This window comes from Vulpes lagopus, chromosome 19, assembly GCF_018345385.1.
Source record: "Vulpes lagopus strain Blue_001 chromosome 19, ASM1834538v1, whole genome shotgun sequence".
Classification (NCBI taxonomy): domain Eukaryota; kingdom Metazoa; phylum Chordata; class Mammalia; order Carnivora; family Canidae; genus Vulpes; species Vulpes lagopus.
In genome coordinates, this window is record NC_054842.1 from 16,629,076 (window position 1) to 16,646,274 (window position 17,199).

The following is a 17,199-nucleotide window of genomic DNA, read 5'->3' on the forward strand; positions in this document are numbered from 1 at the left end:
ATACTAGCAAACTGAATTCAACAACACAGTAAAAAAAAAATCATTCACTATGATCAAGTGGGATTTACTCCTGGGTTGCATGGGTGGTTCTATATTTGCAAATCAATCAACAGGGTATATCACATCAGTAAGAGGATGAGAACCATACGATCATTTCAATAGACAGAAAAAGCTTCACACAAAGTACAACATCCATTCATGATAAAAATCCTCAACAAAGTAGGTTTAGATTGAACATACTTCAACATAATAACAGCCTATGAAATACTCACAGCTAACATCATCTTCAATGGAAAAAAAAAATTGAGAATTTTTTTCTCAAAATGTCAAGAACAAGACAAAAAACGTCCACTCTCACAACTTCTATTCAACACAGCACTGGAAGTCCTAACCACGTAAATCAGACAACTAAAAGAAATAAAAGATCCAAATCAGTAAGGAAGAAGTAAAATTTTCACTACTTGCAGATGATACTAGAGAAAGCCCAGAAAGACTCCAGTAAAAAACTGTTAGAACTGACTGAAGTCGCAGGATACAAAAATCAATGGACAGAAGTCTGTTACATTTCTATACACCAATAGTGAAGCAGCAGAAAGAGAAATCAGGAAAACAATCTCATTTACAATCGCACCTAAAAATAAGAGACCAAGGAATAATCCTAAAGAGGTGAAAGATCTATACTCTGAAAACTTTAAAACATTGATAAAAGAAATTGAAGATGACACAAAGAAATGGGAAAATAATTCCAAACACATGGACTGGAAGCACAAATATTGTTAAGATGTCTATACTACCCAAAGCAATCTACACATTTAATTCAATCCCTATCAAAATACTACCAGCATTTTTCACAGAACTAGACAAAGAATTCTAAAATTTGTATGGAGCCACAAAAGACCCCAAATGGCCAAAGCAATCTTGAAAAAGAAAAGTAAAGCTGGAGGCAACACAATTCAAGACAGAACAGAACAGAAAACCCAGAAATAAGCCTAAAACTCCATAGTCAATCTGATAAAGCAGAAAAGAATATCCAATGGGAAAAGGATGATCTCTTCAACAATTGGTATTGGGAAAACTGGACAGCAACATGCAAAAGAAAGAAACTGGACCACTGTCTTACATAAAACACAAAAATAAATTCAAAATGGATGAAAGACCTAAATGTGAGACCTGAAGCCATAAAACTCCTAGAAGAGAACACAGGCAGTAACCTCTCTGACATTAGCCACAGCAAATGCTTTCTAGGTATGTGTCCTCAAGCAAAGAAAACAAAAGCAAAAATAAATTATTGGGACTACATCAAAATAAAAAGCTTCTGCATAATGAAGGAAACAAAACTAAAAGTCAATCTAACCTACAGAATGGGAGAAGTTATTTATTTGCAAATGACATATCCAATGAAGAGTTAGTATCTAAAATATAGAGAAAACTTATAAAACTCAACACTCAAAAAACAAATAATCTAATTTAAAAATGGACCAAAGACATGTACAAACATTTCTCCAAAGAAGACATCCCAGATGGCCACAGACACATAAAAAGATATTCATGATCACTTACAATCAGGGAAATGCAAATCAAAACCTATAATGAGATATCACCTCAAACCAGTCAGATTGCTAAAATCAAAAACACAAGAAACAACAGGTGTTGTTGAGAATGTGGATAAAAAGGAATACTTGTGCACTGTCGGTGGGAATGCAAATTGGTCCAGCCATTGTGGAAAACAGTATGGAGGTTCCTCAAAAAAGTTAAAACTAAAACTAACTCATGATCTAGCAATCGCACTACTGGGTATTTACCCAAAGAATACAAAAACACTAATTCAAAGGGACACATGAACCCCTATGTTTACTGCAGCATTATTTACAATAAACAAATTATGGAAGCAGCCCAAGCATCCGCGGATTGATGAATTGATAAAGATGTGGCATATACAGGCAATGAAATATTATTCAGTCATAAAAAAAGAATGAAATCTTGTCATTTGCATTGACATGGATGGAGCTAGAGAATATGCTAAGTGAAATTAAGTCTACCAGAGAAAGACAAATACCATATGATCTCACTCATTTGTGCAATTTAAAAAACAAAACAAATGGGCAAAGGGGAAAGAGATAAACCAAGAAAAAGACTCTTAACTACAGAGAACAAACTAATGGTTACCAGAGGAGAGGTGAACAGAGGAACAGGTTTAATAGGTGACAGGGATTCAGAAGTGCATTTTGATGAGCACTGGATAATATATGAAGTGTTGAATCCCTGTACTGTACACCTGAAACTAATGTAACACTGTATGTTAACTGAACTAAAATTAAAAAAGAAAATACTCATAAACCGCTTTCATGACACCGTGCTGTTGATCTATATTTCTAGCCAGCAGTGTAAATACCTGCTTCTCCAAAACCTCGTCAATATTATACACTACATGTCTTCTTATCTACAAATACTTTATCATGGACATGATTAGAATTCTATACTTGTTTTTTTTCCTTACTAGGTAACAGTTACATACAAGGAAATACAGCTTAAAAATAGTGCTCCATGAAACTAAGTATACACACCTCTATATCACAAACCAACAAAATACAGAACATTAAAAATCACTCCATAGCGGACGCCTGGGTGGCTCAGCGGTTGAACAACGGCCTTTGGCTTCAGGGCGTGATCCTGGGGTCCTGAGATCTAGTCCCACATCGGGCTCCCTGCAGGGAACCTGCTTCTCCCTCTGCCTCTCTGCATCTCTCATGAATAAATAAATAATATTTTTAAAACTTCACTCCAGTAAGTTCCTTTCCAATTAGTCCCACTCCCACTCTAATGGTGCAACCATTATTTGGATTAGTTTAGCCTTTTCTAGAACATATTTTCTAAGTAGGTACTTTTATATTTATTTTACATTTCATTCAGAGTAATAGTTTTCAGATTCATGTGTGCTGTAGTATATAACAGCAGTTCAACTTTATTGCTGAAAAGTATTCTATTGTATGAGTACACCACCATTAGGCTATCCCTTCTTGTGAGAAATATCTGGGTTATTTTCCATTTTTGGCTCTTATAAAAAAAAAGTTACCATAAATATTATGATAGAGAAATGAAACTTCCGTTGAAATGATTCATTTCTCCTTGGTAGACCTGCTGGGTCATTGTGGGCAGGTATGTGGTTAGTGAATATTTTCAGTGTTTTAACTTTAGTTATTATGCTAAGTATACAAATTCCAATTATATGAAGGTTGTCCTTAATATATTGTTCTAAAGATCACTGAGATTCTGTTCATCTTTTTCAATCATTTTTCCATCTATTCTTTAGAGTGGATATTTCAACTGATCTGTCTTCAGATTCATGACTCCTGCCTTTCCATCCTGAAGTTCTTACCTCAGATACTTTATTTTTTAGCTCTAGAATTTTGATTCAGGTCTTTATTATTTTTAATTCTTTGTTAAGATCTATAGTCTTGTTATTCATTGCAATATATTTTTCCTTTACATTCTTAAGCAATTAGAACAGCTGATTTAACATTCTTCTCTAAGTCATCTTGAAATTAACCTCTGTTGATTTCTTGAGAACGGATGTTTTCCTGTTTCTGTGCACATGGGAAGTCTGCCATTCTATCACATATATTGTGATCAGTATCATGTAAAATGTTTAGATTCTGTGGTTTTTCTGAAGAATATTTTTTTCTTTTACATTAAAGTATTCGATTTTATTCACTGATCTCAAACTGTGAAACCCTATCTCCCCTCCAATGTATATTGGGAAGCAGCTCAAAGTTTGGTTCGGTTCTTTACCCTTAACTGAGTGGCTTGGAATTTGTTCCATATGTAGCTTAGAACTGAACCAGAGATAAAAACAGTGTATACACAATATGAGGCTCACTTTCTCTAGCTCTCAACTTGTTGGGATTCATGCTCTTTCCCTCTCTTACATCATCACACATAAATACAAAGTGTTCTAAGTAGTTACACTAAACCCCATTTTTGGTTCTTCAGTAAAACTAAAAGGTTTTTTTGTTTGCTTGTTTGGTCAGAGTTGCAGCCACCTTACAAGATGGAGATTCACCCATATATTCCCTTCCTTCAGTGTGATTCCCCTCTGTTTTCCAATTGCTTTTGTCTATACTCAAATGCCATTATGTTGTCTTTACATTTTGCTCATAGCTTATAGCTGTTCTCTGCAGAGAGACATGTACATTAAGAACTAGTAGGCCATGCCAGAAGCTGAACTTTTTTATTATGAACTTTTAAGTCATCAAGTTTACAGGTTACATATGGTACTGTGCAGTATGGTTTGCACTTCACCCACTGAAAGCAAGGGCAAATATTTTTCATGTTTAATAAATGTAATTTGTCAAAAAGAAACTCTGTGTCCTCGCTCATTTTTAAAATTGGATATTCACAATTCCTTACTAAGTCTATAAATTAAGGATAGCAAACCTTTGTCACATATGTCACAAATACATTTTCCTTACTTGTGATGTTTGTAGTATATAACATACAAAAAGCTTTTTTTAATATTTACAGTTTTATATTATGAAATATAACATTTGATTCTTTAAAACATACCTGTTCATCATGGGAAATTTTTTACAAATCCTTTCTATGAAAATAAAAATTACCTATCGTCCTTCCTCTTCCTCCAATACACTTTTATGGCTGTTTTTTAAAAATGAGGTATACTTCCAGTCATTTGGAAGTCTGTTTAACATTATCTGCTGAAATTGAAGTTATATACATTATATGGCCCAGAAATCCCATTTCTATGCTATAAATTATAGCACATTCTTATAATGGTGCTATATAGCAATGAAAATGAAGGAAATATTACTGCATGCAAAAAACATGGATGGATCTAACAAATAAAATGTTGAGTAAAAGACGCCAGGCACAATAGATCACATACTGTATGGTTCCATTTAAATTAAAATACAGGCAAAAAAACTAGTCTATGCAGTTCTCAGTCAAAATGGTGGTTATTTTGTCAGAGCAGGAAAAGGACAGTGATTGGGTGGGAGCCTAAAGAAGGGTGGTTTCTGGTAATTTCTATTTCTTCACTTCAATAGTGGTTACTTATGTTTACTCTGTCATAATTCATCAAGCTATATACATAATTTGTGCATGTAGGATATAAAAAAGCTTAATGTTCATTTTGAAGAACATGAAAAAGCTATGCAGAGAAAAAGAAATAAACTGATCCACCTTCTCATTTTCAGATATTTACTAATTTTGGAAGTAATTTACTCTTTTCAACATATATTTATAATGGTATTATCATACACCATGTATATGAATTTTATGTAATGCCCTTTTACTTTGTGAATGAACATATTCATATTTGTTAATGATCCTTCACAGACTCAACCTTTAGTTACCACATATTTTATTGAATGATATCTTTAATAAGAAGATATAAGGTAATGAAAAGCAAGAAGAGTTTCAGTTGCAGCAAAAACTAAACCTCAAAGAAGTAGATATTGTTAACTATTAATTATAAAAATAAAGAAAACAAGTTCAATGTATAAATCAAATTGTTATGGGTATGACTGCATTTTTAACAAGTCAATGGTTTGTAGTTTATGTAGGTAGGGCTATAGCCTCAAAGAGTGCCATAGGAAGTATGTTCCCAGAAAATGAAATAAAAATTCAAAGTTGCTTAAGCTACAGGAAGAAAGTAACTTTTCCGCCTTGGTGAAGTCTGGGATAAATTATACAGAGCACACACAATCCAGCAACAGAAAAATAGTAACTAGAAATAAACTAGCATATAGGCAAGAAAATACTAGGCAAAGCATATTATTACTTACCAAATCTACCACCCATGACAGACATAGCTAGCTGATCTAATGAGATCTGTTTTTGATTGATCCCCTTTGTAGCAGGCTAGGCAGCCTCTACCAACTGATTAAAGTCAGCATAAAGTGTACTTGTCATACCTTGACATAGTTAAATGGTATGTTAATGAAAGAGCACTAACCTGAGAATTAAGATACCTGGATTCTAATATCAACTATGAGACATTAACCAGTCACATGATACTGAATAGGTAATTTAGGTTCTTTATTGTGGTATGAGACTATATCCTCATATCCTCCTCTGTCTGTACTGGCACCATTATTTTCCCTACTAGCACTGAGGTATAGTTTGTTAAATTAACAAATAAGTGTTAGATTTGCTCCGGAAGGAAACTGGTCTATGTGAAATCTTAAAGGAAACCAAGAAATAAAAATGTCAGTTTTTGATACTAGAACCATTGTATCTGTATAAACATTCTACTCCTTTGATTCCCTTTAAAACAATGATTAATTTTTACTACTTTATAATACAGTGGTTTCCAACTTAGATGTCTACTAGGCACTTCAGAGTTAACATGTCCAAAACTAAACTCTTGGTGATCCATCAATCACCAAAGACCAGACTAAACTAGTAATATTTCTACACACACACACACATTCTTCTCCATCTCTGGTTAACTACAGTCCATCCTTTTACTTGTTCAGGACAAATAATAGGAAGTTATCTCTTTCCTTGTTGCCTTTACCTTCAAAATATATTTTGGATGTACTCATCCTAATCCTCTCCGTTGCTGCCACCCTTTTAATCCACCATCACCTCCCACTTGGATTATCAAAATCAAGTGCTTAAACTGATATCCCTGATTCTGCCCTTGCCCCTACTGCATTTATATGTAGCACAACAGTGATGCTACTGACTAGTAAACCAGACCCTGCCTCTCTTTCCAGTACTCTAAACCATCAATGTCTTTCCATTTCTCTCCTTAGTACCTACAAGTCCTTAGTATCTATAAGACCCAAAATTATTCTGCCCCCATTTTGCTGAACCCTTCACTTTCCACTCCCCCTTCACTCATTCTACCTTGCCACAGTGACCTTTTAGGTGTTTCTCAACATGCCAGCTTTATCTAGTGCTTCAAGGACTGCATGTACTGTTCATATCACTATTCCTAGAGATATCTACACATCTCACTCCTTCACCTCTTTCACAAATTTTGTCCAAATGTCACTTTCTAGTGAGACCTATACTGATCACCTATTAGAAACTACAGGCCTGGGCTGTAGCACCTGAGTGGCTCAGTCAGTTAAGTTTCCAACTCTTGGTTTTGGCTCAGGTCATAATGACAGGGTCATGGGACTGAGTCCCACAACAGGAAGGAAGGGAGAAAGAGAGGGAAAGAAGGAGGGAGGAAGGAACTGCACTCCCCATGGCCCTCACTCAACTTTCTCCAGATTACATCTATTTACTTATAATAACCTACAAGATTTATCTCCCTCCTTTGTTGAAATATAAGGTCCATGATGGTAAGAATTTTTGTCTGTTTCATTTACTATTCACATATTGGTGGCTAAGAAATACTTAGTAAACATCTCTGAATGACTATGTTCTATATAACCTTAAGGTTCCATTCAAGTGCTTATGGGAAAATGAAAATTCAACATTTTGCTTGTAAAAATGTATCTTTAGTAATATAATCACTGAATAACACTAAAAATACTTGTAAATAGTACTACTGACCACTAACACATTGGAGACAACCAATATAATAAAATATGATGCCTTGAAAACTTATTTATGGGCCTCAAATCAACATTTCTATCATATCTGTTTAACTGAATGATACTCCAAAAACCTGAGTAAATCATAAGAAATCATTACTATTTAGACTACTACTTTATATGATTTAGGATTTACTCTATATTTTATATTCCTCAAAAAAGCCAGAAAAATGAACTGGAAGAGGAGATACATACTAGGCTTCAACTGTAATCTACAACATCTGATTTAAAATTTGCTTCATGAAAATAACGCAATATTGTTTTCATATGTTGACTCTGTAAATGTATAAAATTAAACATACTACAATAAAATACTGCTTTTATCTGTTTTATACAGTAAGTTTGAAGCAAATTTTAGCTCCCACTGATTATTTTTTAAATGGTGCTAAATCTACATGCATTCCAGAGTTTTGCACAAACCAGATTTCTCTCTTTCTTATCTTTCCAACAGACAAGATTCCTCTAAGAATGTATTTCAGTCAAAATATAATTATTTGTGAGTTTTGCAAAAAGTTTACCAGTCATCTGCTCTGATTATCTGGAAAGAATGTCAATTATAAGTCAAGAATCATCAGGTAGCTAAAGTGAAATGTGATCTTGTACTTATACCTTATAAATAAGGGATGGCACTGTTTAAAGACCATATTTAATTTTGGATTAATTTCTCATAAAATAAAAGAATTTAAAACTACAGGGATGCCTGGGTGGCTCAGCGGTTGAGCGTCTGCCTTTGGCTCAGGGCGTGATCCCAGGGTCCTGGGACTGAGTCCCGCATCAGGCTCCCTGCATGGAGTCTGCTTCTCCCTCTGCCTGTGTCTCTGCCTCTCTTTCTCTGTGTCTCTCATGAGTAAATAAATAAAATCTTAAAAAAAAAAAAAAAATATTACAGCAGAATCATTGAAAGGCAAGGCCTAGGAAAAGTAGGGCTATACTAAAAACTTGTTAATGAAGTAATCACAGAACAGTTTGCTTGTATTTTATATTACTAATATTTACTCTTCTTAACAATATTTCTAAATTTCGGGACTCCTGGGTGGCTAAGCAGTTAAGCATCTGCCTTTGGCTCAGGGCATGATCCTGGAGTCCCAGGACTTGAGTCCCACATAGGGCTCCCTGCAGGGAGCCTGCTTCTCCCTCTGCCTATGTCTCTGCCTCTCTCTTTCTGTGTCTCTAATGAATAAATAAATAAAATTTAAAAAAATATATTTCTAAGTTTCAAGTCACGTAATTTTTTGCTTTTGTGTCAAATGTGGACTTTTCTCACTTTTATCTTCAAAGATAAACTGCATAAATTAGTTGTTGGAGCTATTAAATTAATCTGCCCTGATAAAACTCCTTGCTAATTTAGTTATTTAAAGATTTAGTATTTAAAGATTTAACTTACTTTTAAAACTAAAACAGAGGGGGCAGCCCAGGTGTCTCAGCGGTTTAGCGCTGCCTTCAGCCCAGGGCCTAATCCTGGAGACCCAGGATCGAGTCCCACATCAGGCTCCCTGCATGGAGCCTGCTTCTCCCTCTGCCTGTGTCTCTGCCTCTCTCTCTCTAATAAATAAAAACTTTAAAAAATAAATAAATAAATAAATAAAAATAAAACAGACTACACCTCTCTCTTTGAGAAGAAAACTAGGCAATCAAGACTTATTTTTGTACAATTATAATTCTATTACAAAACTGCCCTGTTATTGAGAAATCAGTCAATAATAAGCCATTACATCCTACAATACAGGTATGAATTAACAAATGTAACTGAGAACTGCTGTATCAATAAATAATGACCACTATATACTTTGCTCAGCTGTTTTAAGAATAATTCCACTGTATTTGTCAGATATAGGTCTATTACTCATAATGTCATGACATCAGGCCTGATAGGCATACACAAGTACTAACTGGCAATTAATCTGTATTATGTTCATATGCAGAAAGGGGTGGACACGGCAGGCCTAAGGCTGCTATCCTTAGAAAAGCCTGTTTGCAAGGTTGGCCTTTTGCTGGTGTCTGACAACTTCGATTTTGGGAGTGTTCCCATCATTCCCTAATTGCTAAGAGTGGCTCACTGTGTCTAAAACTGTTTGTGCAAACCATATGGTTTAATGCTGAACACCTGCTTTCCTTCTGGGAGTCTGAAATTTTGGTAATGCTAACCAAAGGATGCCCATGTGACCAATCCCTAATAAAAACTCTGAGGACTAAGTGTCTAATCAGTTTCCCTAGTACACAACATTTCACATATGCTGTCACAATTCAACACTGTAGGAATTAAGCACAGTCCAAGTGACTCTACTGAGAAAGGACTCTTGGAAGTTTGCACCTGGTTTCCTCCAAACTTCATCTCATGTGCCTTTTCCCTTTGCTCTTTTTGCTTGTATCCTTAGGCTGTAATCAATCTGAGCCATGAATATGAAAATGTGATGAGTCCAGTGCAGGGCCAAAGAAGAGGAATTTTTGTACCTTCTATCTCTTTATATTTCTTAGAGTATATGACATACTCTTAGACATAATAGATACGTTTGGTGATTTTATATATTATCCTCCTAATATATAGAAAATAGTTCCATCTCCACTTCAGTGTTAGTTAACATTGGTGAACTGTTAAATGGCAAAATATATGTGGTAATAATAGCACCATTCAAACCACAAAGGAAAAGTTTTTGGCAGGTTCAAGTAATGCAGTTGGATAGAAGATTGATTTTTTTTGACCATTTGCAGTCCCGCAGTCCTCCAATTTGTTTTAATAATGTTTTGATAGTTTTCTGCCTGTAAACATCCTAAAGAATATCCAAAGCATTCTTAATTTTTTTGTCAGTTCACATTATCTTTGGAATTTACAAATGTAACATATTTAATTGCATGTGACTGACAGAAGAAGATAGGCATTTTATCAAACTTCTGTGTTAACTACAAGTCTGCAATGTCTCAAAAAGTGAACAATCCATGCTTTCTTATACTTTATAGAATTCCTTTAGAACTAACACTACCTATTGGTCAAAAGACTGCAGCAGAAGACACTGATATGAAAGAAACATTAGGGCAGCCCCGGTGGCACAGCGGTTTTGGGCCTGCCTTCAGCCCCGGGGTGTGATCCTGGAGACCCGGGATCAAGTTCCATGTCAGGCTCACTGCAGGCAGCCTGCTTCTCCCTCTGCCTGTGTCTCTGCTTCTCTCTCTCTCTCTCTCTCTCTCTCTCTCTCTCTCTGTGTCTCTCATGAATAAATAAAATCTTAAAAAAAAAAAAAAGAAATATTAAAATAAGGTAAAACAAGGTCCCAAAGGATGAAAGGAGTCAGTGAGCAGTTGATGCATCTAGAGCTCCAGGCCATCTGTGATGCCAGAGTACTTTTTTGGTCTTGATATATCACAGCAAAAAGAAAAAATATATATTATTTTTAAAGCTAACTTCGTTATTCAATATGGAAGCTTTATATCAAATGCCAAGTATGCAATTAATAAAAAGCAACAAAATATGATTTTTTTTACAAAACAAAAATTCAGTGACTCTTCCTCTCATGCACTATTTCCAGAAGGAAAACTGTAACACAAGAATGTACACTTATGTGCATATTATATTTAAAATATATATGACAAACTACAAATATGTGTGTCTATATGTAACATACAATATATATGACACAGTATTACTAACATAGAAAATATAAATCATAACTTAGCCAAGAGTCAAAAACATGTAAAAAGGAGAAAAAATGAGTGGGAAATATCAGAAAGGGAGACAGAACACGAAAGACTCCTAACTCTGGGAAGCGATCTGGGGGTGGTGGAAGGGGAGGGGGGGGGGGTGACTGGGTGACGGGCACTGAGGTGGGCACTTGATGGGATGAGCACTGGGTGTTATTCTTCTATATGTTGGCAAATTGAACACCAATAAAAAATAAATTTATAAAAAAGAAAAGTCCCAGAGTGAAAAGTAACTTCCAGAGTTCATCAAATCATCTTTCTAAAACAAGTTGGTAACTCCCAGATCCAAGAAAGCAATGATTCTACCATCCCGTTTGATGGAAGAGAATTTGCTTTGGCTTTTGGGAAATGGGAGACATGGGGAGAGATATGACAGTCTAGAATCTTCTTTCAGTTTCATCCCCAACATAGTATTAGTATTCACTATGTTAATATCTAAAAAATACACTTTGGTAATTATAGTGGCTCTATTCATTGCCAATATCACTGGCAAAAGAATAATGCCATAAAGTTTAGTTTTCTACCTAAATCAATCACTAGCTTGTCTGCTGATATATACTCTACCAATAGTTAATAATCTTGTCAAAGTTTATGTAATAACAAGATCAACATTCTCAATTCTGTGTCTAAACTCTAGGTTGACTCATTAAATCAAAGTTAAATTCCAAAAGAACAGGTGAGGAGTTACTATTTTTCTATTCAAAAAGCAAAAACAAAAACAAAAAAAGTGTATTTTATGAAGACAAAGATTGTCAGGTTGACACCAGTTTAATACAAACACTGCTTAATTTGTTACCCAAAAGCTAAGATTCTCTTGTTTCAGGTTATAGTTTTGTTTTGTTTTTTTCAGGTTATAGTTTTCATTATTTGAAATCATAGTTACTGTGACTTTATAAAAACTCACCATAGAATAAGTTATGTAATTGTTAATAAAAATTGAATTTTAGAAGTATTAAGTTATGTAACAATGAAACATTCTAAATATTACCTGCTACTTAAGATAAATTTTAATTCTGTTTAAACATAAAATGAAATGTGCAACTCAGACTAAATCAGTGTATAGTAAAAACCAATAGGCAATGAAGGTATCACAGAAACTGGTTAAAAATTATAATGAAGAGAGAACTAGTAAGAATATAGCAACCTGGCTGAAATTGATATTCATTAGGGTACTCTTCACATCAATAGGGAGCATTTGGACTCTGTGGTCTTTATCAGTGTCCCAGCTGGTAATGGTTGAAGGTTAATGCCTTACCCCATTCTGTTCAATTTTCTATCCTAATTAGCCCTCCAAATCTATAGCTGTGAGCACCAAGTGTCTGTGCTCAAAAGAAACTAATTAATGCTAGCAAATTAGATCAAGTCCAAAGATCCAACAGCCAAACTCTTAGTTAAATGCTCCTTGTTAATAGGAAGTGTAGCTGTCAATAACTGCTGTTGGTGACTATAATGAGGCATCTTTCTTTCATTGAAAGTGATTTCATTTCTCTTTGTCCCCGGAAAAGCTGTTCCATTCCCTTCAGAAACCTAAGTTGCTGGCAGTCTGACCCAGTTCTTACGATCAGCTGGGTTGAAATGACATGCAAAAAATCAAACAGAAAAGCTTTCCTACATAGTCAGGTTTCAGGCATTTAGCAGAAAGTCAGATCACTTATTAAAAAATTCCTCTATCTTTATCCAAGAACTATATACAATGAAAACACGTAATGCTTTTTCATACAATCCTACAATTACTTAATAAAGCAAAGGCTATTAACAGTAAATAAACTACAAGGAAAGGTCCTGATTCTAAATTACATCTCATTGTTCAGTTCAAATGTAGCTCTTCTGTTGCTGCTTAAGTGATACCAATGTATGCTCTTTATTAAATCACATGGTTAAGCAGGAGGAATAAAGATTATTCTTTTATAAAATAATCAATTTTAGATTCTATAACACTGTTTTAGACCATATGGCCTAAAAAAATCAATATATGATTATCTATAAAAGATTCAAATATTCAAAAATCAATTTTCATAACATGTTCTAACAGGGGCGAATGCATTGAAATAACTCAACCAGATCTCAAATTTTAAGATGCTTGAATCTTCAGAAGATTTTCAGTATACTGAAAAAACAAAAACAAAAACAAAAAAAACTTAACCAAATCAACACCCTAAACAACTTTTGATAAAGAAGCAAAAAATAAATATTTTCTTTTCTGTACCACTCATTATGTGATAGTAGTCATGCAACATCAAACTTACAAATATTTTAAAGTTATACTCTACTACTTTCATTTTAAAAAACCAAAAAGTTTCACTGTTGATGAATAAGCAAAGGCAGTTCTGAAACCTGAACCCAATTATTCTGCATTTTCATCTGAATCATGTGAGTAAAAACTCAATCTATAATTGAGCTAGCTAACTTTATTTCATTCTAGATACCTGAATAATGTGTTAAAAACAGCAAAAATACAACTCATACTTATCACTTTGTACCAATATACCAGTAATAAGTAAATTTTCCTGGTAGTGAAAAGTTAGCCCTCTAATTTCATCATGCATTGTTAATTTTTATCCTCCCTCATCTGAGTTAGAACATGTATTTTTTTTTTTTTAAAGTTCTAAGTCAAGTGGAGGATTATCTCGAGAGGATCAGCATGACACCTGCCAATGCCAGCTTTGCACTGACCGCTGGTCTGCAGGTAGCAATAGGTTAATTTCTCCTGACACCTGGAGGCGTGGGTGGAAGAAAAGTGCTCTTGATTAAACACTAATTAACAGGGAAAGCAAAGCTAGTATCAGAATGAAAATAATTGTTTTTATTTCTTTAAGGATTTTATTTATTCATGAGAAACCCAGAGAGAGGGGAGGGGCAGGAAAAGGCAAAGTTAGAAGCAGGCTCCTCAAGGGGAGCCCAGTATGGGACTTGATCCCAGGACTCCGGGACCACACTGTGAGCCAAAGGCAGATGCTCAACTGCTGAGCCACCCAAGCATCCCAAAAATAATTAATTATTGATAAAATTTATAGATGGATTTAACTTAAATCTAATTTATGAATGGATTTTAAACTGGAATATGTTATAAGTCACCTAAGAAACAGAAATGACTATCACACAATGTCCATTCCAAGGAACAGTATACTCTTCTCTCACTGTTTCAATCCATGGATTCCAAAGGTCATTCTCCAAGGAGAACAGCATCAGAGGGACAGAAGTATTCCCAGCATACAAACATTACTGACACCACCTGCCTCCCCTGTAGAAACTTGCTGGGGAATTACAGCCCATCATCATCATCCTAAGAATCACTGAGATCCCTCAAAGAAGATGACTACAGGGAAAAGTGAAGAGGAGCCAGGAAAATAGTCTATGTCAGCAAAATTTTACTACTAACTTCTTCTAGATGGCCATTTCAGGAGGTGGATTTTTTTAAAAAGCTATTTCTACAGTGATACTGCCATCTGCTTTTCTAATGATCCACTGCTTATGGCCTCATTTTTTCACCAAATATTATATATATTAATCAATAGTATCTTTCTAGATTTACGAAGTACAGGAGTATCTCATGTTAACATTTTCCAAAGAAAATGTGCATATATGAGTGCCTAGTGCATGCATTTACATAAATATCTTCCACTTAGAAATGTAAAATACGGGGACACCTGGGTGGCTCAGCAGTTAAGCATCTGCCTTCAGTTCAGGGCGTGATCCTGGAATTACAGGATCAAGTCCCACACCGGGCTCCCTGAATGCATGGAGCATGCTTCTCCCTCTGCCTGTGTCTCTGCCTCTCTCTGTGTGTCTCTCATGAATAAATAAAAAAGAAATCTAAAATAAATAAATAAATAAATAAAATTAAAATATGGAAAAGGAAAAAATAAAAAGATGCATTGTAAATAATATTGGGATTCCATTAACAATTCAGTAATAGACAATGACACCAAAAATCATCTTAGTATATATATCTATATGAATATGTTGATGAAGAAAAAACAGGTACATGTTACATTTGATGTTTCTTATTTCCCTATCAAAATCACTAGAATAACTTGTTTCTCTAAAATACTCAAAACCAAGTTTCTTCTATATATGTAACCATACTTTTGGGGAAAAAATGTTTTTTACTGGTAATTTGGGAGAATATTTTTAAATTGTAAATGAACACCGTCTGGAAGTTCTGAAAGCTGAAATACTGGTATCTCAGTGAAAGGGTGAGAAGCAATTCATACATATTAATTCATTGACTACTTGATTCTGAGGCTAAGGATTAAATTCAGATCATATTATAAAAAATGTATTTGATCTTTATATGAATATTTGAATCTTACCTTGAACTTGTTCAGAACATCTCTCTCGGGCTTTTTCTCTCATTATTTTAGGGATCAAAACATCCTTTTCAACATGTCTGAGATGCTGCTCTGGAAAAAAAAAAAAAAAAAGTTTTTTCTTTAATATAATGAAGTCTCACGTAAATCACCAGTTTAGGAAAAATAAGGCTTACTCAAAATAAAAGCCTATACAAACATACTAAAAACTGGCTTACTCAAAATAAAAGCCTATACAAACATACTAAAAACTGTCTCTCACAACCTCATAAAGTTGTGATTATTTTAGTCACTAAAAATCATTCTAAATAATTTTTATATACAACAGAAAAAAAAATATGGGACACAGGCAGTATCTTTCCAAAAACTTCTACAAGCTATATTGCAACACTTTTATTTGATAACAGTCCATGCAGTCTTGTCAAAATTAAAAGTCATAAACTAAAACATTAATTAGTTCCTCAACCTAGTAGTAAAGAATAGCCTAAGAAAGAAAGAACTGGTAGAAGAAAAGCAGAACTACATGTGCACATAAAAACACTGCACGTGAAATTTATGTGCATTTTAAACAAAACTACCACAATTAGACTAAAATGATAGAGCAGCTACTGCAGACTCCTACCAGCTCCTTAAATTCATAGAGTCTTGAAAAACAAAGGGATAGGTGTCCTCTGAGAAAGCAAAATAATCAAGAGTCTCTTTGAAAGACAAAAGGCAAATGAGATCAGCTTAAAGGAGCTAATCATACACAGAGTTTTTCCCCAGGAAAAAAAATTGATGCCAAAAGTGGGTATTGCTCCATGCACTGAAGCAGCAAAAATGAGAAGAGACTTCCCTGAAAGTAAGCAAAGCATTACTAAGTTAAAATACTTCAGTAGGAGCAAGCGGGTGACCTCTTCTGCTGCCTTTACATCATAGGTAAAAGAAGTAATACCTGTATCTATCCCCAAAGGATCAGGAAGTTTCCCAATATCTAGTGACAGCTAAGACCTTAGACCAGGAGCCTCTAAATTCTTCCTGGTACTATACAATTCCCAACAACCTCTGGAAATAGGCAGCGATGAAGTGATAGATATTTGCAAAGAGTGTAAAAAGGGATCTTAAAAAGCAAACAAAATCAACAACAAAACAGCCAAGAATCCCCTAAATTAAATGGGACAACACAGTGAAAGGGAGAAACCAACTCTAATTAATCAAGAAATATCCACATCTTGGAGAGTTAAAAGAGTAAAAATATATATATGTATTTTAAAGTTTAATAAGTATACTGAAGTAAATAAAAAGATAGGAGTCCTCAGACAGAAACGGATCATAGAAAACCTACATGCACTTTGAAAATACCTGAAGGTCAAAAATTCTAAAAGCTTCAAAAGGGAGAACACATAACCCACACAGAGGAATGAGAATCAGATTTACATCATGTTTCACTGCCAAAACTTGGGATGTATGAAGACAACGGACAAATAATTTCAAAGCTCTGAGAGTGAATTACTTTAGATCCAAGAATTCCAAAGCCAATTAAGAGTGCAGTTAAAAATATTTTCAGATATGTAAGGACTGAAACCCCTGGCAAATCTTACTGAAAAGGACTGATCCCTATTGTTGTGCAACAGCCATCAATCAAACTT

The 17,199-nt window shown here is 34.5% G+C and overlaps 1 protein-coding gene across 1 annotated transcript in view; it reads right to left on the reverse strand.

The window, feature by feature from the left end:
• Positions 1–17,199, reverse strand: part of CMC1 (C-X9-C motif containing 1) — an 84,574-nt gene that overhangs the window by 44,122 nt on the left and 23,253 nt on the right. Inside the window, exon 2 of the mRNA XM_041733637.1 lies at positions 15,575–15,664. Within this exon, the coding sequence (XP_041589571.1) occupies positions 15,575–15,664 (90 nt within the window). The remainder of the gene's footprint in view (positions 1–15,574; positions 15,665–17,199) is intronic.